At 39.5% G+C, this 23,992-nt stretch overlaps 2 protein-coding genes and 1 long non-coding RNA gene across 9 annotated transcripts; 2 read left to right on the top strand and 1 right to left on the bottom strand.

Moving 5' to 3' along the window:
* The first annotated feature begins 940 nt into the window (after positions 1–940).
* Positions 941–7,281, top strand: LOC111270212 (monocarboxylate transporter 12). 6 transcript variants are annotated; one of them, XM_022850301.2, is made up of 10 exons: positions 1,087–1,353; positions 3,153–3,273; positions 3,572–3,652; positions 3,850–3,975; positions 4,218–4,316; positions 4,902–5,185; positions 5,564–5,767; positions 6,104–6,212; positions 6,528–6,749; positions 7,082–7,281. In XM_022850301.2, the coding sequence occupies exons 1-10, from the start codon at positions 1,306–1,308 to the stop codon at positions 7,213–7,215; spliced, it is 1,428 nt and encodes a 475-aa protein (XP_022706036.1). In that variant the 5' UTR covers positions 1,087–1,305; the 3' UTR covers positions 7,216–7,281. The 6 variants fall into 6 exon arrangements, with proteins under 6 accessions (XP_022706040.1, XP_022706036.1, XP_022706037.1 ...); XM_022850302.2 differs by having other exon boundaries at positions 3,138–3,273; XM_086972405.1 differs by lacking the exon at positions 1,087–1,353 and adding an exon at positions 2,305–2,326.
* Positions 5,730–16,641, bottom strand: LOC147752152 (uncharacterized). Its single transcript, XR_015314888.1, has 3 exons — positions 15,055–16,641; positions 14,538–14,618; positions 5,730–5,798 (listed from the first exon to the last, which is right to left on the bottom strand). It is a non-coding gene; the product is annotated as an uncharacterized LOC147752152 (long non-coding RNA).
* LOC111270209 (wings apart-like protein homolog) lies at positions 9,932–23,973 on the top strand. Of its 2 annotated transcripts, XM_022850296.2 has the most exons (12): positions 9,932–11,605; positions 16,678–17,073; positions 17,477–17,738; positions 18,735–19,057; positions 19,582–19,985; positions 20,270–20,530; positions 20,942–21,148; positions 21,436–21,928; positions 22,274–22,539; positions 22,839–23,042; positions 23,349–23,519; positions 23,673–23,973. In XM_022850296.2, exons 2-12 carry the CDS (start codon positions 16,875–16,877, stop codon positions 23,736–23,738), a joined length of 2,856 nt encoding a protein of 951 aa, XP_022706031.1. In that variant the 5' UTR covers positions 9,932–11,605; positions 16,678–16,874; the 3' UTR covers positions 23,739–23,973. The 2 variants fall into 2 exon arrangements, with proteins under 2 accessions (XP_022706031.1, XP_022706032.1); XM_022850297.2 differs by lacking the exons at positions 9,932–11,605; positions 16,678–17,073; positions 17,477–17,738 and adding an exon at positions 18,470–18,601.
* Positions 23,974–23,992: the final 19 nt, after the last annotated feature.

The following is a 23,992-nucleotide window of genomic DNA, read 5'->3' as shown; positions in this document are numbered from 1 at the left end:
TTCATTTAACGATATTTTGATCTCGGCTAAAGCGAACTTCACTCTATTTCACTACGATTGAAAGTGACAACAAGGCAGTCATTCACAGTCATTTATGAATGATTCTTCCGTATTTAAAAAATGTGGTACTACCATTCAACATATGTACTAAAAAAAGAAATAATTCGTTTTTTCAAAAAATTCTTTATTTAAAAAACGTGCACAGTAACTTCGATAAAAGAGGGATAATAGATCGTGAGTATATTTGTCACTTCTTGTATGACTCTTTCCTTACAATTGGTAAAGAAACGTTCTTAATTTTTGTTGGGTCCAAATTTTCAATTTGAAATTGCGTGTCATCAAGAAGTATGCCTTAGCACTAAACCACTGTATCAAGCCGCACGTTCGTAATTTTGTTAGCCCTGGACCAGACGGCCGATCTCTACCACGACAAACGTGTTTATACGAAGATTCATACATTCGTTAAGTATGTAGACACACCGCTAGTGCAATCCCATTCAGCACCCGTGCTCAATGATAGGAATAGACGGCACGAACGATTCGATCTCAGGTTGCCCTGCTTTGTCATCTCTTTAGCAAACCCCCATTTAAAAGAGCGAATAGCACTTTTTTATATACATATATGTATATAGTGATTTTTGTTGCTTTTCAATATTTGCACGGGCATTCTTCTGTGTGTTTGTATCAAGCCTCCTTTTACATAACTTTGTTTCATATAAAGAAACATATTTTACTTATTAATCGTATCGAACACCGTCGGAGTCTTAACGACAGCCACAGTCGTACGATCACGCGAAAGAATGCAGGTTTAGGTTCCGAGAGAGTTCACTGGATATATGGGTAAAAGAGCGCAATATTTGAATGATACAAGGGCATCGTACGTTATCGGGATGTTGAATTTTTCATTGCGAAAATTATTAGATGCAAGGCGTGCTGAGTTTACTATCCTATTTTAGCTTAGTGTAGCGATTTTCGCTATCGTCGTCCCTGATGAGGGGGTATCTTCTCGAAGCGAGTGCTTCTTGACTGACTGACATGCGAATCAAGTGGGGCCATCTGGCGGTTGCTAATTGTACTAGCATTGCTCGCGATTACGCGGCGCCATTTGGCCAGTGAAGCCTTTCATGATCGTGAGTACTCTCGAATCAGCTGGCAAATTCACCCTTTGATTGACGAGCAAAAAGAAGCGTGGAATGGAAAATCGCTAACTGTTATAGAGGTTTCCACCAATAAGGACTCTAGTTCTACTGCTAATAGATAAAAAAAAAAAGGATCCATACTTCCTGCCAAGTGGCGTAACGCGGAATGGACCAAAGTGAGAGGGCGCCCGTGCGAAACTATCGGCACGCAAGGGTGAGTAGCCGAAATGTCACTGGGAGATGAATGAGATTACGTAGACGTTGTTGAGATCAGCGCAAGGGTATCAGGAATTCACTCACCGATTTTGATATTGTACTCTGAGAGCTTTCTATTTATTTCCAATGTTCTATACCGGACTAGATTTTACTGCAATCGTTGAACACACATATGAATAAACCGAAATATATATTTATAGAAAGAATTAGAAATTGAAAATGGAGATTCGACAATGCCTGTGCGTTTGTATTTCTTAATAAATAGTTGTAGACCATCTATGACTAGTAAGTTTTTATATGAAATTAAGAGGGCACTTAGACTAGATGTATCTCTCTAACAAGTTCGCCTAGTGTTTTCGCCGTTGTTTAATGCTTAATAGTGTTGATAATATTTAGTTGTATGCCACTTAAATCTTTCTCTCCACATAGAGAGAAAGAGAGCTTTGCTGTGTGTCTATATTGACACAGGAAATGAAACACGAAAACACATTTGCATGTGTTTTAATATTTTCCTCAACGTTTGCCTGACTTAATAGAATGTTTAATACAGGACAGTCAATAGAAATGTTTCCCTAGGTAATCATCACACTGGACTCTTAAAACTAGTGATTAGTTAACTGCTTAGCAAGGAAACACATAATTAGTTACTTTTGAAAGTTACGGAACGGTACTCCACTTATGTCCTTCACCGCCTGTTCTTAAACCGGCAGGCTTCAAAGTTTGCTTCAACTTTTATTACTTTAATTGTGTGTCATTGTCGTTATCTCGACCCAAGACAAATTGATGCCGACACTGAATTTGATAAACTTCAGTGGGTACTCTATTGACATTATTATATCGTGTTTATAACTAGAAGAAGGGTAATCTTTTAGATCAGTTATGGCCACAGCGGTAGTCAGAACTTCATAAAGACTTGGTCGCTGCGCGGATTCCGTAGAGAGTGAGCGGTCCAAAAAAAACAATAATATACGGTAAATATATATATTTTATGTTTACAAGAGCATATATTTGATTTCGTCAATTCATGGTCGAAAGTAAATATTAGTCTGTTTTTAGGCTGAAATATTCGAATATTTTATTTCTTTTTTCAAATGTTTTTCACATCTTTTAGGCCAGATCGCTCACGCTCAGCATGTTATTGAATTGCTTGGCGTGGGCATAGCGAATACCAACGAATCCTTTCTAAAATAATCATCTAGTAATTATTATTTTAGTTTTTCTTAAAATATCTATGTATTAATGGGGCATAGCTTTTATTACATTTCAGCGAAAATCTATATTTTTACCACTACCTTAAAATGCTTTGCTTTGTTTAGTTTTTTAAAGAACTGGCTGATTTACGTGTATTTCATATTCTATTCAATCAGCGGAAACCTACAGCAGAAAAAAGCCTAATGATATAAACATGTGTGAAAATTGTGATCTGCCGCATTACCTAAAGCTAAATATTTCTTCCTTCAGTGATTAATTATCTTGTTAGACGCGTGGCTAGTAAGTAAAGTAGGAATAGCTAAGCGGAAACAATAAGCTATTGTCTTTAAGCGCTTGCATTCAGCGTTAGCTAACAAGCATGCACCTAGGCTTTCCGTCTAGTAAAGATAAGAGATTAAACTGTATTTTTGTTTTCATATCTTTTTAACAAATACCTGCCTTGTAAAAAGAGGGACAAATTTATTAGGTGTTTAATGGTCGACAAATTTTTGCCATTAAACTCGTTTTATTTTTTCCTGTATTATGCTTTTTCCGTTGTAAAACACTGTGAAATTGGACCGACGTCGACAGCTTTTTTCCTTCTAGATGATCTCACTTCCCAAACACGGTTTGGACTCACGAAAATCATGGCTGGTCGCTCTGCTTTGTGGCCTAGTTCACTTATTCTGTTCACTCTCAATGGCAGCTATGGGAAGCATGTTCACAGGTACGTTCTATATTTGCTTTTCCTTTAACCAACCTTCCAGCATCGCTAAAATGTTTATACAATCCAAAAACTTAAAGTAAAAATAAAAACCTTAACATAAAAGGTTGTACACTAATTTCATACGATATAATAATAATAATAATAGTAAAATATGATTGATACATCCGGATTATGAATGGTTTTGGAGACTATCAAATTTTCACTGCTTGGTGTTTTGTTCCTATTAAGCACAGCGCTGTATACCTGTGATGACTGCTACTATTCAAGCTCATAAATTAACCCCGTTTCGATATCTTAGGTTTTCTTATCGACTTCAGTTCGGAACGTGAGAAAGCTTCGTGGCCTGTAACCTCTATTACTTGTAGCATGCAGATTGTTTGTAAGTGAAATGCTATTAATTTCGAAAACTACCATAGATAGTAATAGCATCATTTGAGAACGACTAAATAACTATACTTTCTCTGATACAAGGAATTACGGTGTCACATTTGTTTGTGATTCATGTGAATCCCGCAATGCAAAAGGTGGCAAGGCTTCTACGGACCGCACGTCATTCACGTCTTTAGACACTTTCAGCTCCATTGTTTTCGATACTGGTACATCTAGGCGCGCGCCATGAGTGGATACTCCGCATATGTACATTCACAGTTTCAGCCGCCTTGGTCCTGTCTTATTTTGCCAAAACCATCGTTTTTATAACAAGTAAGTTTGAATTAAACCTATAAGTTTCCAGTACACTGTATCATCATGCACAAGTAAAGTCACTCTCTCGCAGTTCACAATTTGATTCGATAGAAAACGCATTAAAATCCATGGACTGAAAGCAGTAATTTAGCCACACAGTAGTCAAATCAAAATGTGTACAGCTAGGCGTTGCGTGTCGTAAAACTCGAGATTGAAGGCTTTACCAGCAGGATTAATTAGACACGTGGATTTTTTTGCAGTACTTATGGCCATACATGGTTCAAGCCTTGCGGGAATTTTCATGAGTGCTAATGTTCTTATGGCAAGACATTTCCAAAGGCAACGTGCGGCAGCCACAGGTAAAACAGGGGCCGGTCGTAATAGTAAGCCAAATCCTGTCAGCACTACGATTCGTGTGGTGCAGCGGATTGGAGCTTTAGGAGATTTTACTCTGGAACAAGGCAAAAATATTCATTATTATTTAGCTGATATTATGCTATATGCTGGTGCTATATACACATTTGCAATATTGGAACCCAAACAAAGCATGTTTTATTTTCTTACCAAATATTATGGATCAAAAGGAAAGTAAATATTTTTTGTCCTTAAGTAGGATGTCAGCGTTTCACGTAATAATAATAACAGTAAAGTTCAATAATGATCTCAATAAAACTTTCGAGACCCGATTAGCAAATAGGAATGTTAAGTTTTTATTATTATTATTATTATTATTTATTTATTTATATATATATATATATTATATTACAGTTATTAAGCAAAACTTTAAGCTCATCATGTGAGTTTCTGTAAGAAACTAGGGGTAATTTGAAACATGCAAAACCACCTAAACAAACCTATATTTCTCACACTTCACAGATATATCATTTTAAAGGTTCCGAAATATGTTTCCACTATATAACGCCACCTGCGTGTATATTTACCAGGTATGCAGGAAACGATTGCGGGTGTGAGCGTGTTCTTCATGCCAGCGCTTATGGATAATTTCATCAGGAGATTCCGAACAGTTCGAAGTATAAGTCTTTTAGGAGTGATCACCTTCGCAAGTTTTATTTTTAGCCTTTGCATCACGCCCTTCAACGAACAGGAAACGCAAGACAGCTTTAGAAACGGAACGCAAGAGGACACCGAACACGTGGAATTTCCTAAAGAAATCTCCAGTACAGTTTATGCTACTGAAACTTCTAAGGATGCATCCGAAATAAGCCAGGTGGTACATACTATCACCCTATTCGATGTCATTTCATAAGTTTCTACAGTTGGCTTAGGAAATAAAACATCTGATGGTAGTTATTCATAAGTGACGCAATATCGATAATAGGATCAATACTATAAATGAATGATTTTTTTTATCAAAACACATCCTTATGTCACTTGATTTCATTAGGAAATTATTAGCCGAGCAAATACAATCTTTTCTGTCTTGGCGCTACAGAACATATCATTATCAAAGTTTTGTATTATACGCTGCAACGAAGTAGAGATTCTCTGCTTCCCTATGCGACCTTCCGACAGCGACAGGATTATGTGTCAATGATGAACAACTTATCATAGGTCATATATGATATAATGTGGTCCATGTCTCCAGAATGCGTCGTCTGCAGTTGATTCAAACAACCTTCTCACAGACCAACCTGCTGTGCGCGATGAGCCGAAACCTTTTTCGTGGCGTACTTTCACCAATCTGCGATACTTCTTCGATGTGTTTTCGTTTCTCGTCGTATTTGAATGTTTTGCGACCTTTCTACAGTTGACCGCCGACTATAGCAATGATCGGGAAGTACCGGAAGGGGTAAGTTCCAAGTTAGTCATGTGCCCTCATGCTGCAATATTAACCAAACCAATACACACCCCTATGTTACATATTCAAGTCCATTAACTATATAGATGCTGGCACCTCAGTTTATGCATTTCTGATTAGCCTTGTTGGCTGGCAATTAGGTGTTCTTTTCGGAAATAAGAGAATCTCTTTAGTTGAGTGCTACATCTAGTTCGCAGTTGTTCATATGGAACTGTTCAGAGTAGCACTGGATAAGTTGAAATAGCCTTGTTTGCCTGTAGTATACATTGATACAAAAGTTATATTTGTCAACGTGAATGACTAAAAAATGACTATGCTCCTCTGCAGGCGATATATTTGGTACCAATTTTTGGTATAGGTGATATGATGTTCAAGTTAGGTTCTGGATTTCTGTCAGACGCGAAAATCGCATCGCCGCCAACTCTTATGCTCGCTGGTAAGTTTAAATGTTTTGGTGAAGTTTCAATATACGCATCAGTAGGTACTCTGCAAATGTTCTGTAAACATGTTTTGCGAAATTCTCGCAAGTTTTTAAACCGAACTAGAAGTTTCTCGTTACTACAGGCTGAGGCCCATTGTTATGATGTTCATAAGAGATACTATAAGCATATTGGTTCATAGAGCCGAATGTTTTAGACAAATGTAGCATCTCTAAGTAAGTATATTGTTTAGAGCAAGGCAACTGCATTCTATTGTACATAAAATAAATAACTTTGATTTCCTACTTCTCCTGCTCACGTCTATCTTACAGGAAGCGTAATCCAGTGTTTTAGCTTTGTGCTGCTATCATATTCGTCCACGATGGTGGGCCTGTCGTTTTCTGCATTTTTGATGGGTACCTCCAATGGATGCAGGATTATTCTTTTCATCATAGTTCTAATCAATGATTTCGGACTCGACAATTTATCGCACACATTTTCATTTGCCAACTTCCTCATTGGGATCGCCACGCTTCTGAAACCTTTTCTCGTAGGTTAGCAGACGAATCTAAAAGTCTCTCTAACAAAAAGACTTCAGTTTCGAATGTGGTAATTTGCGACTAGTACTCCATTCTAGTACTTAAATTGTGTAACATGTATCGAGGTAATCCGCTTGTATGCGATTGAAATTACGTCTCGCAGGTTGGTATTTTAACAAACCTGTTCTAGTTGATTTCACCTAAATGTAACTGAGTATTAGCAACGACTAAAATTTAGTAATATGTCCTAGTTTCCAGAAAGCTGTAGGATTGCCTTTCATACTATGGGGCAAACGAGGCGTTTCAAGAAACATCGGATCATTGAAAGAACTCATTTTTGCTTTCAGGCTACTTCCGGGATCGTTTGGGGGAGTATCTTGGGCTGTTCCTTTTGCTAGCTACTCTAAATGCGGTAGTAGCCTTTTACTGGGCAGTACGAGTTATTGAAGCCTACAGAAACAAAAGAATAACGTTGACGTGAATGTTTCTATGTTTTACTTAAACTTACTTCACCTGTGTTTGAATAAAGAAGCTGGTTGAAAAGAAAGCGGCTATTTTATTTACTAGTACCATCTTAACCCTTCACAGATTTTAGATCTGTTCGAAATTTCCATATGAGAAAAATACTGTGTTGCAAATACAAATCGATTAACCTCCCACTGATCAAGCAGTCAATGAGCGACTCAAAATGTTTCCTGCAGTTTCTATATGTATAGCCAACCAAGCGACCGACCTACTAGCTATACCTAGACGACACTAATTGTTGACATAAATAGTCATCTACCAAAAAAGAAGCCTAATTAGTGCTCGAATTTGGTGACCATTTAGGCTTGAAATAAACAGTATCAACAAGGAAACAGTAACAGCCTTAAAAGCAGACTATTTTAAGAACTTCCTTCATAGTTACGCAACGTAGAAATTATTATTATGAAAGTACATGCCTGAACCGAGCTACTACACACTAAAAAGGCTTATTCATTACCGTTTAACTGTTCATACATGGCTGTTCTTTAATGATTATCTGTATTTCTAGCGCTTTTCACCGACTAACAAATACCTCAAAGAAGTTCAAGAGTGTAGCAATCGAAACTGTTTACAACGTTGCTGTTCTGCCGCTCAAAGTTTCAGATGAATAGATATTCTAAATCAAAAATGATACCGGATAAGAAAATGTGCCATTTAAAGATTACGCCGAACATTTGTATTGTCATAATCACATACCACAAATCGTTACAATCATTGGAGCAATACGGCTAACATCTGTTGTTAATAACCTTGTTGACAATAAACAGCAGTGAAACTCGATCTATATAAAAATTTGCATGTTATTCTGTTATATCCGAAATGGATGTGATGTTTGTATGGCTAGAACGGATATGTTGCTGCGGCATAATACGTATATTCGGACCTATAGCAATACGCAGAACATGTTCCTTTTTTTCAAAGATGAGCAGTGTAATAATGTAGTCTATCAAAGTGGATAGTTTTTTTTTTTGTTACCTATAGTAACAATGATTTTAATTAACACCAATTTATTTTAAACAAACTAAAAAAAAGAGAGTAAGTATGTTCGGCCAGATCTGTATCAACTATAAAGCTATTTTGATGCATAGAGCCTTGCTTTTAAAAAAAGTTTTGCTGTAGCTCTCTGTGCAGGCGACGGCGTATAGAATAAGTGTCAAGTGGAACGGAAACTTGGTCTTGCCACATAGCTTAAATGACTACCCACTTTCAAAAACGCGTCACCAGTCCCCTTAAACTAGAATAATATTTAATAATAGTATTAATACGGCTCTTTTCGGCGTAATGTATACTTACGGATGGCCATGGCGTAGCAGTAAAAGTAGTGCCTAAAGTACTGGCCATGTTCTCTTTTAAAACTACACTACATTCTGTATAGTAAATTCCGTTTCATCAAAGTAAATGACACGACACTCCGCTTGAGCGCGCAGGTGCTGCTGAAGCCGATTCGACATTTAAACTTTGGCTCTCATGCACGTATGGTAATTATGATTATATGAATGTTCGCGTTTCAAATTAAGCAACCTAGCAAACACCACGTTTGCCACCTATACAACAGATCAACATCAAGCATTCCAGGTATATACTGCGCTAAAATAATATGTATAAGCAAAAAGAAGGGGGAGACAAAAAATTATTTCTTTTTTTTTGTTTTTTCTGGCGTGCCAAACATCAAGTTAAAACATTGGTCAATGAAAGTTCGTAGCAGAAATGCAGTTGTCATTGACGCAACCCGTTGGCAAAGCAAATTAGTAAAAAAGAGTATTTAAAGCGAACCATAAATCTTCGTCCACGTTATGCCATGCAAAATATTATGTAATATCTCCAATTCATGAACAGGTTATTTATCAATTGTGAACGTTTATATGCCTTCAGAAAGTGGCAGTATATAACGCTGAAACTAGACTTACTGAGGCTCATATCAGCTAATAGAAAAATACTGCCAGAGAAGGTCAGATGTAGCTAAAAAAAAAAGAAATCTGGTTAGTTTTTTTTCTTGATTTGCGCATTCTATATAGTTAGCTCGTCCTGCTGCTGATCAATGCTGTTTCACTCTATAGAAGTGTAAATCGTTATTTTGCACTCTAATTGACGGCCGCTCCAAAAGCATCCTGATAGATAACCATTATCCTGGACATCTAATAAAGCTATACGATAATATCTTCTGCACCTTGCGGAGCCGCTCTCCAGCTTAGACCGAACTAGTCCAACTAATGCTGAAAATAATTATTGCCGGCGGCAGCTAAATATTATGCTATTTAAGCGAATAAAAAATAACAGCTACTATTTAACTAAAGTTCCTCAGTGGTTCCTGACATGACGATTTCGGGTTAATTCAAACTCTTGATTATTTCATATAATTATTATTACAAGCCCGCCACATTCGTATTCAAAAAGTGCCCCCTCCCTTCTCTCACCAAGCAAGGCATTCGCGGGCGGCCCGGCCGGTTGGCATCAGCCTGATCAGCCATTCCTGCTGGCTACAATAGTGAGTAGTGGTAGCAATTATGTTATTATGCTATGCGGTAGTATCGATGGATAATGTCTGTCGTTTTGACTGTTTCGTGCGGTGCGAGTGAGTGGGACACGGCTGTCTGTCTGTCTGTCCGCTGCTGCTCTCCGTTCATTCACTCACTCACTCGTTACCTCGCTGTATAGGGGCGCCATATTTGTTTTGGTCGGAGAAAACATGATCACGAGCAGTAACAACTAGACTCCTTGGTGTTGGCCAGCGGATAGTCAGCCGCTAACCATAGCAGCCCAACAAACCGTCCGTAGACGAACTTCGGACGAGCAGCTAGGTTGTTATCGGGTGACCCTTCGACGAAAACGAATTCTCGACAACAAGCCGAAACAGCTTTCGTTGCAAAATAACAGCATCGGCGTCAACAGTTGCAGCGGCAGCGTTAAATAACAACTCGCCGCCGGTGTGTCTACCTACCTCGTCGCCTGGCCATCGGAGAGCAGTAGGACAATTACAGTAGCACTCCTTGAACAACAGCAGCAGTAGTTAGTCAGTCAGAGTGTCTGTGCGTCTATCTTTAGCAGCAGCAGTCTGTCTGTCTGTCAGTCAGTCAGTCAGTCACTTGTGCTGAATGAGTACTATTAGGTGCTGGTGCTGCTTGAGCATGAATGTGCATGCTTGTGTGTGTGTACCAATGTTTCCACAGCTTGGCTCATAGTGATGATCATTTGGTCGCTGCCGCACTTGGTTTGGTGCTGTGCTGTGCGGCTGGGGGGATGCTGTGTGTGCTATCGTAGGAGCAGTACTCGAAGGTGTGTGCTGTGTAGTCGATGCTGTCCGTACATCTGCGGTTCCGCTGTGTAGTTGCAATAGCAACAGCAGCAGCAACAACAACAACAATAACAACAACAGCAGCAGCAGTAGCAGCCGAAAGCCAACGGCAAGCAATAAGTGCAACGGCGGTCGACGACCTATTACTAATACAACTGCTACGACAGCGACTACTCTGGCTACACAGCGCCTTTCTATTTTGCCCCTTGTGGTCAACCAGCATCGTATGGACTAACCGGCAAGATAGGCGCCGACCAATGAACCAGTATCTCGATATTCCTACACCAACATGCATTATATACCCTAAAGACCATTTTTAATAGTCGACGAAACGCTCTGTTCTTCATCAGTTCTACAGCGGCTACAAGGTGTCGCTTTTTTCTGCCCCTCGACCTAGTCGACTCACCAACTGTGTCCAGTACTCTCTCAAAACCGACTCTGAATAATAGTGGTAACAGAGGAACCGCCGTATTACCGAGACACGGCAGAGCTGGGGGTGCTGTGCCATATTATCACATTGGTCAAAGAAGACAATCTATACCATTTTGCCCGAACAAGGCCAAGAAGGAACGCCTGGTTTTATGCTGAAGGGGGAGGGTACAATGTGATGTGCTGTACAGTGCTTCGAGTGTGTATAAACCCCCGAACGAACGATTGGTGGAGCTTGTTTTCGTGATGATGATTGTGATGTTGGTGGTATGTGCAGTTGTGTAGTTGGTGGGGCACCGCCGGCGGTTCTCCGTGAGCGCCAGCAGCGACCGATAGGATCCGCTGTGCATGGGCCGACTTCGGTCGTACATATGTGCGTATAGCTGTGAGACCACTGCCGCCATGCGACAAGGAAAGATCCTGTCAATGCTACCAACTAGTAAGAACAAAAATCATAGTTGCGGTACTGATTGAGGGCTGTCGCAGGGGTCTTTCATAGAGGCCGCCAGGCTGATCGACAGATCGATACACAGACAGAACCGAACGTTTATGCTCTATTGTAGTAGTTAAAGCACCAGTCGTACATTCAACGGAGCGGTTGAAACTGGTCATCCAGCTAAAAACGGTAAGGATAAATTGAATAAACGTTATATTACGAAGGAATGTTCAGTGCTACAAGAACATATATTAATGATCTTCACACGTGCGTGCCAGTGCCCCCACCATCCGCTGAAACACCACATTGACGAATTAATAAACTAAAATAAATAATATATTAAAATGACGAGAAGTCCGCTCAAGAATGCGTTGGCTTTCGATGTGTGTATTTTTGTCTAAAATCTTGTGTGGGGCAAAACGGTAGTGATATAACTGTGACTGTAACACTTACGTGACCACACGGGTGTTGGATGGCTACAAGAGGGGTTGGAACGCGGGGGAATAACTATAAAGAGGTCAAGGAGTCTAATGATAGAAGCAGTTCGCATTTATTATCTAGGTAAACAGGCAGTTAGGCAATTAATATCGACCATCCGTGCAGTGTTACGGTTTAGAGCCTCACCTCCTAAAGGAGCATTGAATGCCAGTTTGATTATTTGCCAGGCTATAAATGCTGAAGCAGCACTAAGTGATAGAACCGGGCGTAAAATGTTACGGGGTAACTTCTTAGTGTGGCACACGCCTTGAGAGACGTGATCAAAAGGACCGAATATCTAAATTAAATATATTATCTATATTAAATTGGCAACAAGACGGTATGACACATTCAGCACACTGTCATTAATATACCTAACTATTTGTACAACGCATTATCAATAACGTTCACCGATTAGTTACTGTCAGTAATCTATTATAACAGCTACTCAGTAGAAATAGTAGAAGTATGATTTACTCAACCCTTTTATTGTAGGGGGTGGAAAACATTCGGCGGCACAATGATCCCGTCAAAGATACTATATTGATATATAGCTGCTCATTTAATTCGTAATAAACTCCGTTAAAATCAGTGATGTATTCTCTAGTCAAGTGAGACATTCATTGATATCATGCATACGTTGAGCTTTTGACATAACCATCTGGTGGAAGATACGTCAAAAGTATGTTTATATCGAGATTACTGCTATTTAATATTACTGGCCGTAGCCAGTAATGTACTTCCTTTCAGAACGAGAATCTAATGTCAGACACTGTGACACCGCGCATGTCAAAGGGGTTACGAAGATTATGCTTTTGACAGTCGGCCAAAAGTTGCTTGGGGTTTGGCGCTTAGCGTCTTCCTAAGTCGTTGACAAACGACCTTGCCGAAAGCTGAGTATCGCCTCGAGCTGTGCTCCGCTATTACTATAAAATGCCATTTTGCTATTTATGCATTTCTAAGTCGCGATGTTCTTTCAGGTCGCTGTGTTTTTCCATTCAGAGCCAGTTGTCATAATATTCATAGGAATAGATAATCAAGACGAGCACAGCGTCCAGACGTGTCGCTTTGCTCCCCGCTCCTGGTATGTGTTTCTTCTAGCTTATGAACCTACCTGTTCCGCGGTAAGTACGGGCTTCCGAAAGTGCTTAGATCCGCTCCGTTGCTCGCACACATGTGGCACATTTAGTTGACTCCTAGCGCCAATTCAGAAAGCAATAGCTGGATTCGTTGTCTCCTGACTATTTTGCTTTCGACAGCGTCCCCTTGGTTTGGCATCTCCTCGTCATTGGTGACGCCATCAACATTATGACAACAGACAATGTGGTTTTACCGCTGCGTTTCTTCTTGCAATGCCGACCCTACTCTTTCTCTTTGTATCGCCCGCTTTCCAGGGTTCTCCGTGTCGCTTAACTTCTAGTATCGACTTTCAAAGAAACTCTGATATCTTCGGCATTTTGGTGATACAGCCACTGACATGATCGTCGCAGTCATTATTTCTAAATCGCCCATAAAAGACGTTCGCTTCAGCATGCGCGGGCTAAATTTGCCATTGCCGTGCGAAAGATAGCACATAACCGAGTTACTAGTCTATTTCATGTATCGGATATGGCCTCTTGTGTAACTTACTGCATAGGTATTATTGATTTTTGCATTGTACCCGCTGCGATTATTCGACACAAAACAAGTGATGCTAGCAAGTTCGACAGTCTTATCACTATCACTCTGTACTTTCATACAACCAAAGGTATTCTTACTGCATGGTGCATCTGACCTTTTTTGGTTTCCCAAAACCATGGAAAGTGTTAAAATGTTTATGACTGCTTCGTCAGCGATGCACTTTGACTTCTGGGTTAAGGTCATAAAAAACGGCCTATTTTTTTGTTCCAATACCAAAAGATTAAGGGGCTATCACGGAGTCAATCGTCGGAAGTAGTAAACCCAGAATTTTAATAGTCATCATTAATAAATGTTTAAAAGAGCGTGCGAGGGGTCAACAGAGGGTTTTACACTCAACGTGGGTCTTATTTGACGTGTGTCGTCTAAAACGCCATCATGTATTATTGTCATTTTATTTCAACATTGGATTAAGTGTCCTCAAAGGAACTTTTCTAATCAATCAGTTGATGCTCATCTTACCATTTGCCTAAATTGTTACCTGCGTCAGTAATAAACTCACTTTACATATGAGATGACCTGTTAGTTAGCAAACTACCATTGGTTCACATCACACTGATGCAAATTCGGTCGAACTCAGCCCCAAAATGCTAAGAGTTCCACCGTTGTGTTCATATGGGATACTTCATTACGTTCATAATATACTTATCCACTAAAGCACTGAACAGATGGATAATAATGGAGTTACATATAAAAATCTATTACGACAGCAGGTCATTTTCGCTACATGCAACCGGTTTTGTTAATTATCGAGCAATGATTACAACTAAAACACCACACAATTGATATTTTTAGTTTAGTAAGTTAAGTTTTACTAAACTTAACTTAATGAGTTGAAATCATATTGTGTTTTCTTTTAAACGTATACCTCAAAAAAAAGGCAAGGCCTCCTATAAATAAAAACTGATAATGGATTTCGGAGACTACTATCGCACGATTTTCGGGTATGTAGAACACTTAACTTCACCTTAGCGTGGATTCACTTCTCATAATGTTGTCTTTCTCTCTTCATTAGCGGTCGTTCTTCGCATTGGCTCTGGTCCTTTAACTGTATAAAGGTATTCATATAGCAGAAAAGTTAAAATCCGCCTATGTCAGTTTCGTTGCTTTGCATGCGGAAATCAAATTGTAAGTTCAGAGCTCAGGGCACCTCAGTTCAAGCTTATGAAGAAAATTTTAAGGATCATGGTGAATTTATTCAATTAGCCGGACGAGTGTTATTATACGGGTCGTATAGGCTTAGGAGGTGTACATTCTATATGGGAAGCTGTCTCCCGACCCGTTTCACAAATGTTTCTGCCTCATAGAGCCTTATTTCTACAAGTCACAGTAGAGAACCTACAAGCTGTATAGTTGAAATAATTCGGATTAAAGCTATTTCAAAACGTTCATTAGTGTTTTCAGGGAATAAAATCCGATTTTACTAATGAAGGGTAAAAAAGAACGTTAAGGTTATGAATGTCAAAGGTTAATAAGTGACTCACCTGTGTAAAAAAGCAGTGTCCTTTATAACGATGTTAGTTTATCAATCGCGTCGTAAATTTGTTGCTCCCGTTTCTCTGAAGTCTTTAAAACGTAACTTTATCAAATGCTAGATTGTTATGTGAGTTTTCTGTCGTAGTTGTCCGAACAAAATTGTGTATACAGAATTCATCAAAATTAACTTTGGAAAATCAATGTTTTCCTTCATTAGAAAAATTTTGCATTTTTCACATTAGTAGTCTTTCAGAAAAGGCTCGGATAATTCTTGACACACAATAAGTCTTCACAATACTTGACTAGTAAATATTATGGACAGATACTGCTGGTCTTCGAGCCACGATTTGGATGTTATATTTGTTGGTCTTTTCGTAAACGACGTATTTTTGCAGAACGAGATGGCAACAAATCGTATACTCGAACTCGCGTTGACAATGTTTAATATCTTGGTGATACCTTCTTTGTTCGGGGATAGTGTCGCAATTTCATTGTCACTTATATCCAGTGAAATAAACGTGGATTGCGTTCGGTAATCCACTGCGAGATTGATAGATTATAGCTTAATAACTGGATCACATTTCCAACTTCGGAAGTCTTCATTCTCTAAACGTTCTATCGTTTTAGCGTCATTCCTTGTGAACTAGTTGTATGACTAAAGTGATTCGAACACCGTTTTGTAAGGCCTTGAGCAACTTCAGCGTATTAAATAATGTAGCAGTATAATATTTCAAATAATCGATAGACTTCGTTTTAGACAGCAGAGAACTCGATTCAGTTGGAGCTAAACGCATACTTCAGTCCTGTGTTCTCGGCCGTTTCAAACACTAGAAATATATTCAGTTTCCAGGAGCCGGAAACGCATCTATAGTAGAAGCAAGATGACCCCTAACTGCTGTAGAGACAACAAGTAAAAAAAACAGGTAAAGTCAAGTGAGTAATATACTCGATGACCGAGTGGTAAGAGCTTCAACAACTTGTTGGGTTATGTTGTGTTATATATCGTACTATCATCTTTTAAAACGTTGTAAGCATTGTAATATTGTATGTTTAATCTTTGAAGCTCTATCAACAATAAATGATCAGTACTGGCAATCATATACATTACACATTGAGCCCATGATTTTCGCGACTATTGTCCTGGCCGTTGATTGATCATAGTCATAGCATCAGGTCAGATGGCATCAAGAAACGAAACAATCTCAGGAGTGGCCGCGTTAGGCAATTGTCCTCTTTTTCTTCAACCTATTATGTTTTAACACGTCCATCATCACCATTAATGGCCAATATATCTAACGCGCGCTATCTAGCTAAAAGAAGCATGAGGTTTTGTCCTAAGCAAGGATAGATAGGACAGCTATGCCAGCGAGCAACGAAGATGCATTCGCTGTAGATGTTACGGCTGCGTCTTGTTGTTGGTGTCTCTTTAGTTTGGATTCTGGATTTGTAATAATGCAGTTTAACTCCTAAGCAAACACAATGTTCCATTCAACCTCGCAGTGATGTCATCCAGGAGTTTGTAGTAAAGAGATATGTATGTATATACATATATATATATATATATATATAGTAATTGGAGAATATGCGTTAACGCCTTGCGCGCCTGATACGATCGCGTGTGTCATTAAAAGTTTTTCAGTCTTACGCCAGGAATCCTGCCAGGTCTAGAGGAGTTTGGCATCTCACTGGCGTTGTGCGAACGTGTTTCGATATCAATAAAGAAGAACTTGGCTGGACCTGCCGGGTACTCGTTAACTAACAGGTCACGGTTGTCGGACGTGTGTATACCGTGAAAGCGAAAAAATAAAGAGGTCATACACCGTCCACAATGTCGTGCCAACCATATCGCGATTTTCGCAAGAAGGACAAGGCGCCTTCACCAGGTCCCGGAGTTGGGGCTCCAACCAAGAGGGCCGTCGGCCGGGTCAATCGGTTTGGAGTCACATCATTCACTTCGATTCGCGACGGAAACGCCACCCCAAACGGAAACAGCGATGCTTATTCATTTGAAGATGACCCAAAACCTGGTGAGTACCCGAATGGAAATAAGCAAGATAAATGTTGAGACACCTACACGCTCCATGTTATCTGGGGAATGTTTGTGTTTTCGTATTCAATATGTATATTACATAAGCAATAAATACATACTTAAAATACTAGATGTTATCTGGAGAAATACATGCCTAGAATGCTAGATATTAAGACATCTGAATTTGCGAATTCTTCATTATTTTGAGAGCATGCAATTGGTAGGCGTTATGATATCGCTCCATAAGTACCATAGTCCATATGGTTATTTTGTGTTAATTAATACAATTGTATAATAAAGGGGTAAATAAACGGAATAACATTAGTTTCGTAGGGTGAAATATTTTCTATGGATCGGTCTGACAATCCCTGTTCTATTAATCGAACGAAATTATTTATTAGTATCACCAACAGTCACTTCGGTAAACAACCCACCAGCGGTAGCCGCCGCTCCGAAGCAGCCGAAACCGAAGAAATTCTTCAAGAGCCGTAATCGGGCAAACGACGCATTTGACAGCTTGCTGGCCAGTACTGCGATACCGCCAAAAGCCCTCCCATTCTCTTCTACCCCACAGCAGACGACACAGCTTCATACGCTTTCCATTAAGAATAGCAGCATTACATCGCTGGCCGCAGGAAAACACGAATTACCCGCAGTACCAAGGTATATTAAGAGTAGAAGTAGATATGATATATTCCTGCAATATTTGCCAAACGGGGTATATAAACAAGAACAAATAGTCAACGAAAACAAAGCTGTTTATGGATTAATCCCTGGTGAATCCTGGGAACTGCACGTTTAGTAACGGTCGGTAAAAATTACTGATCCTTTTAAGAAGTCTGTTGATCTCATTAGTAGCGAAAGGCTTTTCCAATCAAGAATTCTATTTTTCCGCAGGTGCCGCCTCTTATTCAGTAGGTGATATATACTACTAGAAGTATCTGCGTCTATGAGGCAAAAATCATTTAAGGAATTACGGAGTGCTGTTTTTGGGTGGCTTATCCTTCGACAATCTGTGTGCATTCATACGTCACCCGAATAAGTAATAGACACTAGCGCAGAAAGGGCTCTACATTTATTTGTAACCATAAAGAGTGGCAGAAAATTCTGAAAAAAGTTTTATACCAGAACGAATTCACGATCACAAAGGACAGCGGGATGAACAGAACCATGACTAGTAATTACAACTTGATGCACTACACCTATATGTGTGAACTCTAGTAATCGAAATGTAATATGGTTGTTTAAATGGGAGAAACAAAACTTTAGTAAAGAGGACGCTAGGGCATTAGATTGATTCACAGAAAGAAATCAAGCTAATTTACTATACTGACCGATATTTAAGAGCATTTGGATACGGAAGTGGTGCTGAGGCACAGTGAAACCGCTCCCGCCATATCAGAGTTTAAGAAATAAATAAATTAGTTAACTCTGTGTCTGTCTTTTTATGAACGGGATTTTATGTTTTTAAGATAGCAGCAAACTATGTAGATGATGCAACACGGAGACAACCACTTCATAAAGAGGTTCGTTATAACTTATGGAAAAAACATGTTAACCGATTCTTTAGAATTAAGTCAACAAAGCAAACAAAAAAAGCTTGTGGCCTTATTTCATTTGAAGGCAATTTGTTTTCATTCCGTTGATGATATTTTTCAGCCCACTCTCGTCAGTTCTGTCGAACAAGTCTACATCATCGTCACCACTCCCGGGAGTAGATTCTCCTACACCTTCGCCACGAGAAACGGGATCGCCTACAACGGAATCATTCCTAAGTGCATCATATGGTGGAAATCATCATCTTACGGGCGTAGCAACTAACGATCATAGGTCGGTAGCAATTCCCACAGGTGGAGCCACAACAGCCGACCACACTCCTGACTTGCCTGACGACCCTCCGTCATCATTTGGCAGAAAAGCTCCTGTCAGATCCTATGGACGCAAGCGCAATGCGCCGCAGCCTGCCGAGGATGCCGCGGATGGTTTGTACATATAAATGCAAATTTGTCTGTTTCCGAAATTATGTCAATATTATTTACGAATTCAAATTGGCTTTACCAAAAGCCAGCTAAAATTCTTAGCGGAAAATGTAGATATAGCGGCATATTACAGCTGTTGATAGTGCTACCTCTTAGCATGACCTGACGTTGTGCAGTAGCAGAGTTCAAAAATGAATTGCGGATGAAATCAAAAGCATCTGAACAGATATCAAAGAATGTGTATTTCTATAGCCTAAAAAACTAAATGAGAGAAATTTTTAATGGGTTGGTGTATTTTAGAGAACGAATAAATTATTAATAGATCCATATTAGAGGACGCATTCTGTGGTATAAAATAGGTGTAGTAGAACAAAATAAATCTAAAAAAATAACAAGCAACTCTTTAACTTATTTATTAGTCATCTATAAGAATGAATCTACAAAATGCACAGTTTATTCGTTGGTTGATGAAATGATATTCATAGACGTAGTTTTGTTCTGCTATTTCTATTGACTTATAATCACAGCTAAAGAAGCCCGTACTGAAACGCAACACGTGGAGTACGAAAACCCGCTATTAAAAAAGCTGACAAGTCAGCCAGAGTCAAGAGCATCAATCGACATGGTAACGTCTGAGGGCCCAGAGGCTTCGAAAAAGGACGAGGTTAAGGAAGAAAAACCAGTGGCGGGTACAGATCGGAGCAAGAAAACCTTCTTTAAAAGTAAGAACAAAACAGATCCTGCAGCTGCTAAAGCCAAAGCGGTGTCCCGCTACAAATTATTCAATTTTACTGGCGAAGACGAAGAATTTGGACCTGGTGGTGATCAAGAGAGTTCGGTACCTGAGGCCTTCACGAAGAAAGACGATGGATATTCCGTCACAGATAAAGACCTTTTCGAAGGTGATTTTACTGAGCCAGAAAATAAACAGGTAAAGACAGAGCACAGCCGTAATTTGCTTTTTTCTTGGGAGTTTATAAAAAAAACTCCAAGGAAAAAGATTAAATTACTTTTTGAAGTGGTTATTCGACTTAGCAATAGTGTACTACTTTCTTCAGGGACATCTTTCTTAGCTCTGTATATGCTGTAACTGCCATTTAGTAATCCAACCTTGATGGCCATTACTTTTTTGCTCTATTATCTACTGATTTTTGAGTTTAGTGCTATAATAACTACCGTTGTTTCGTCCATTCATTCTTTCCTGTGGGTTTTCAGGAAAGCGGGAAGTCGTATGCAACAGTTCGCAACGTTTTGAAGGCCTACAAGGTGCATGAGATCGGCGAGGCACAGGAATTCAATGACGACGTCGAATACCTTCTTGAAAGTGTGACACAAGCTAATTCGCTTGCGTCCCGGTGCCTATCCGTGTGTTCACTAGCACACAAATGTATGTCCGCACAATTTCGCGTGCATCTTCGCGCGCATGGAGTTATGGCAAAGTTCTTCGGCTCCGTCAAGGATGCGCCTAAGCATCCAGTGAGTACATCTTTTCTTATTTTTTGACACATATTCCTTAATCTATGCCTACTTGTGTATTGTCTTTGATAGAGTATCCTTAGATAATTCGGTTTGTCTAACAGGAAAGTTGGGCGAACTTTGTTGGACTAACAGGCATTAACAATGGTGCTAAGACTAGAAATGTCAGGCCCCGTTCCTTAAGAAAGAAAATGAAAGCCATAAATGAAGTGATAAAAGACTATGAAATGTTCAGTTATTCATGATACGGTTAAGCATATTTTATGCGCTATGTTACATAGAAACAAATACTAGTGTGATAACCTTAACTGAATGTTACGTTTTATATAGAATTGATATAACTTTCAATCTTTAAAGTTATTTTTAACATTTTCATATTACCTCTATCTACCTTCGCACCCGACTATGCAGTCGCTTGCGCTTTGTGTTTCGGCGTTGTTTTTCGTCTTATCGCAAGATAGGCTCACTATGGACCTCGAAGCCTCCACGCTTGCCATCCTTCTCCAATTATTCGAAATTGGAGAAGCGGCTGGCGAAGGCAAACATGCTGAAAAGGTTCTCAATTTGTGCACACAGATGCGTTCTAAGGGACATGCTAAACATCTAGATATGGCACGGGTAAGTTTCGAACTGTTAACTTTCACATGATTTGCTCGCTCACATGAGTACTAATAAATTATGCGTAAAGCTAAATTGAATGCGTTTCACTACTTCTGTCCGGTGTCGTTAAATTACGGAAAATTTTCTGGCAGTTTTTTTTTTTAATGGAAAACGTCAACCGGATTTGTGCTTAAAAACTTTAGCGTAACTATCGGCTAATTGCCGACCAATCATAAATAGTTAAATAATTAACTATTTAGAGGAAAGCACGTTATTTTTAATTTCCGTTTTTACCGATACAACAGGTGAGCGCCAGCGGACTTGCGCTTGAAACGCTTCTAAGTCTGACGTCGCGTCGTGCGGGCGAGTGGTTCAAGGAAGAGTTACGAATTCAGGGTGGGCTGACACATCTCATTAATCTTGTGACGCAGACAATGAATCAACTAGAGATGCCCAACTGGGGTGTTATGGATGACCCCAGAGCCGACCAGCTTGATAAGCTTAAGAAAATAGAAAGAGTATTACGAGTGTTGGAAAATGTGACTTTCGTCAATCCGGCCAATCAGGATTACCTTATCAAATTTCGCGGCGGCACTGTGTTGGACTTTTGTGCCGATCTTTTCAACCTCTGTTTTGAAAACATAGAGTTTCATCAGGTACTAGACGTTAGTGATCCGTCGGCTCCCGAAGGTCAATCAATTACAGTAGCCCTACAGAAGGCTGACGGTCCAGGACCAGTGTTCCTATCTGTGTTGTTGTCTCTTCTCAAAGTTATGCTCAATGTCACTCATGAGAACGGTTAGTACACTCAAATTAATTTTTTTGTTTGTCTATTCGGCTACATTTAATATTCCTGTACTTTATCATTTCGCTGGTATCTTTTCGTTCAAGTTAATAGAAATATTTAAATGCAAAATATAAACTAAGTACTTACCTTATTTCTGATGTTTAAGGCAGTATACTGCACGCACTTCATCGCAATCCGAAATAAGAATAAAGGACCGCAATCGTGTACAATCAGTCTCAGAGAAGAAAAGAGTTCAAATTTTTTTAAGCACGCGTGCTATTTATGATATTGCTGCTTGCCACGTATTGCAAAGATCTGCAAGCGTTTCTTTAACATTTCCTTGTTTCGCCTTCTAGATGAATCCTCGGGAAATTGGGGCTCCCGCGATCGTACGATGCGGCAACTTCTCGAATGTATGTTGCATCTACCAGCGAGTCTCGATTCCGAGTTAAGATTTGATCTGCAGTTGCTGGCGCTCGGTTTAACGATTAATATCAGCGAGCACTCGACCGTAATGCGGGAATGGTTGCTTACGTCATCTGTGCGAGTGTCCACTACGGACTCGAACAGCAGCGTCAGCAACCTGTCGAAAAGAAGCAACGCTTTTTCTGCAATGGTCGAGGTAAGAAAATATCTATGGATTTTTAACCGTCGGATTTTTATTCAAAGACAAGCTTAAATGTATGTTAATTATCGACTGGATATTAGTTTGCGCAAAGATAAATTTCTATATCATGTTTTGTTTTGATGATAATAATAAGAATCTGTATGTACCCGCGGTAATTGAAAAGTTTAAAAAAATCACACGTCATTTCATTTGAGAAGAATTTTCCACATTTATAAATCGTGCGCAACGTAGTATTTAGCCGTCTATATATTGCCTAATTGCAATTAATCCGTATTTTTTCAATGCAATTCCAGTTGTTTAAGGAGAAGCAGGAGGCCGCAGCGGCATCTGAAAATCAAACAGATGCAATCCTTGATAATCAGGAGGAGAAGACCAAACAGCAAGAAATGAAGCGCTTTGAAGAACGACAGGCCGGAAGTAACGGATCTGCTCAAGGAGAAAAGGATAAAGATGCCGCCGATGACCTCGAAGAAACAATTCGCAAAGCCATCCAAAAGGTGCCTCAGGCAAATTTTGGCACGAATTTCGTGTTCCGTGACTTCTAAATTGTATCAGAAAATTTCATGAATGAATTCGGGAAGGCCTGGAATGTGCCTAACTCAATTCAGTGTATTAGAAATTGCAGCCTTGTTTTAGTGTAGGAAAGACAGCAGTCTTAGATTAGATCATTTTTAGTAATCTTCGCATTTGAGAAACACTTCTCTGCAGTAGTATGCTTATACTATCGCACTTAGAAATGTAAGTAATAAAACAATTGCTGACTTTATACGCTTCTCTTTTGTATCATTTTAAATATTCGTCAGGCGGGAAAGCATATGGAGCACAGCATTATCTCTGCGTACCTAGCACTTATGCTCGGCTGTGTCATCCAAGGCCACGCGGAACGAACTGCCACCCTCAAAGAGATCAATGGCGGCAACCTACAATCGTTCGCACAAGCGCTTAAGAAGTTCCATGACTTTATCGATATGACAGTAAGTAAAAATAGTAGTAATAGTAAAAATAGCAGATTGTCGTGTAATGATTATAATTTACTTATGAAGCACTATCGATTTTGCAGAAGAGACACCAATATCCTTAAGAGAAGTTCTAATTATAATCCGCCTATTCGTATTTTCATATTTCAGGGCGTTCTTGGGAACTCTGCTCCGCAAAGTATTGAGCGCATCCTTAAGGTTCTGGAGACCAGCTAGAAAAAAAAAGGATTTGACACCGACAAAGCTAACTAATTTGCAAAATATTGCCTGCGTCGCTGGTACAGATGTGTTCTACCAATCGCGTGTCTTCACTTAAAAGCCAGAGAGAATCTGCAGATGGAATTGGTACACGTCTTTTGTACATAGAAACTCTTGATTTTCATTTCCATGGAGACAGGATGCCAGAAAGCAAATTTGTCTACGATTCGGCTTCCACTGTGAACTGCCGGATGCCGTCTTTTAATTACATA

The sequence above is a fragment of the Varroa jacobsoni genome, unplaced genomic scaffold, assembly GCF_002532875.2.
Source record: "Varroa jacobsoni isolate VJ856 unplaced genomic scaffold, vjacob_1.0 scaffold_1455, whole genome shotgun sequence".
NCBI lineage: Eukaryota > Metazoa > Arthropoda > Arachnida > Mesostigmata > Varroidae > Varroa > Varroa jacobsoni.
The sequence above is the reverse complement of the archived record's forward strand: the minus strand, read 5'-3'. Positions and strand labels throughout refer to the sequence as shown.

Excerpts from the sequence above, each read along its gene's own strand:
- LOC111270212 (XM_022850301.2), top strand. The coding sequence starts at position 1,306 with ATGGACCAAAGTGAGAGGGCGCCCGTGCGAAACTATCGGCACGCAAGG. Across the intron at positions 3,274-3,571 it reads TATGGGAAGCATGTTCACAG|GTTTTCTTATCGACTTCAGT; the intron begins GTACGTTCTATA and ends TCGATATCTTAG. Across the intron at positions 6,750-7,081 it reads TCTGAAACCTTTTCTCGTAG|GCTACTTCCGGGATCGTTTG; the intron begins GTTAGCAGACGA and ends TTTTGCTTTCAG.
- LOC111270209 (XM_022850296.2), top strand. The coding sequence starts at position 16,875 with ATGTCGTGCCAACCATATCGCGATTTTCGCAAGAAGGACAAGGCGCCT. Across the intron at positions 21,149-21,435 it reads AACATCTAGATATGGCACGG|GTGAGCGCCAGCGGACTTGC; the intron begins GTAAGTTTCGAA and ends CCGATACAACAG. Across the intron at positions 23,520-23,672 it reads ATGACTTTATCGATATGACA|GGCGTTCTTGGGAACTCTGC; the intron begins GTAAGTAAAAAT and ends TTCATATTTCAG.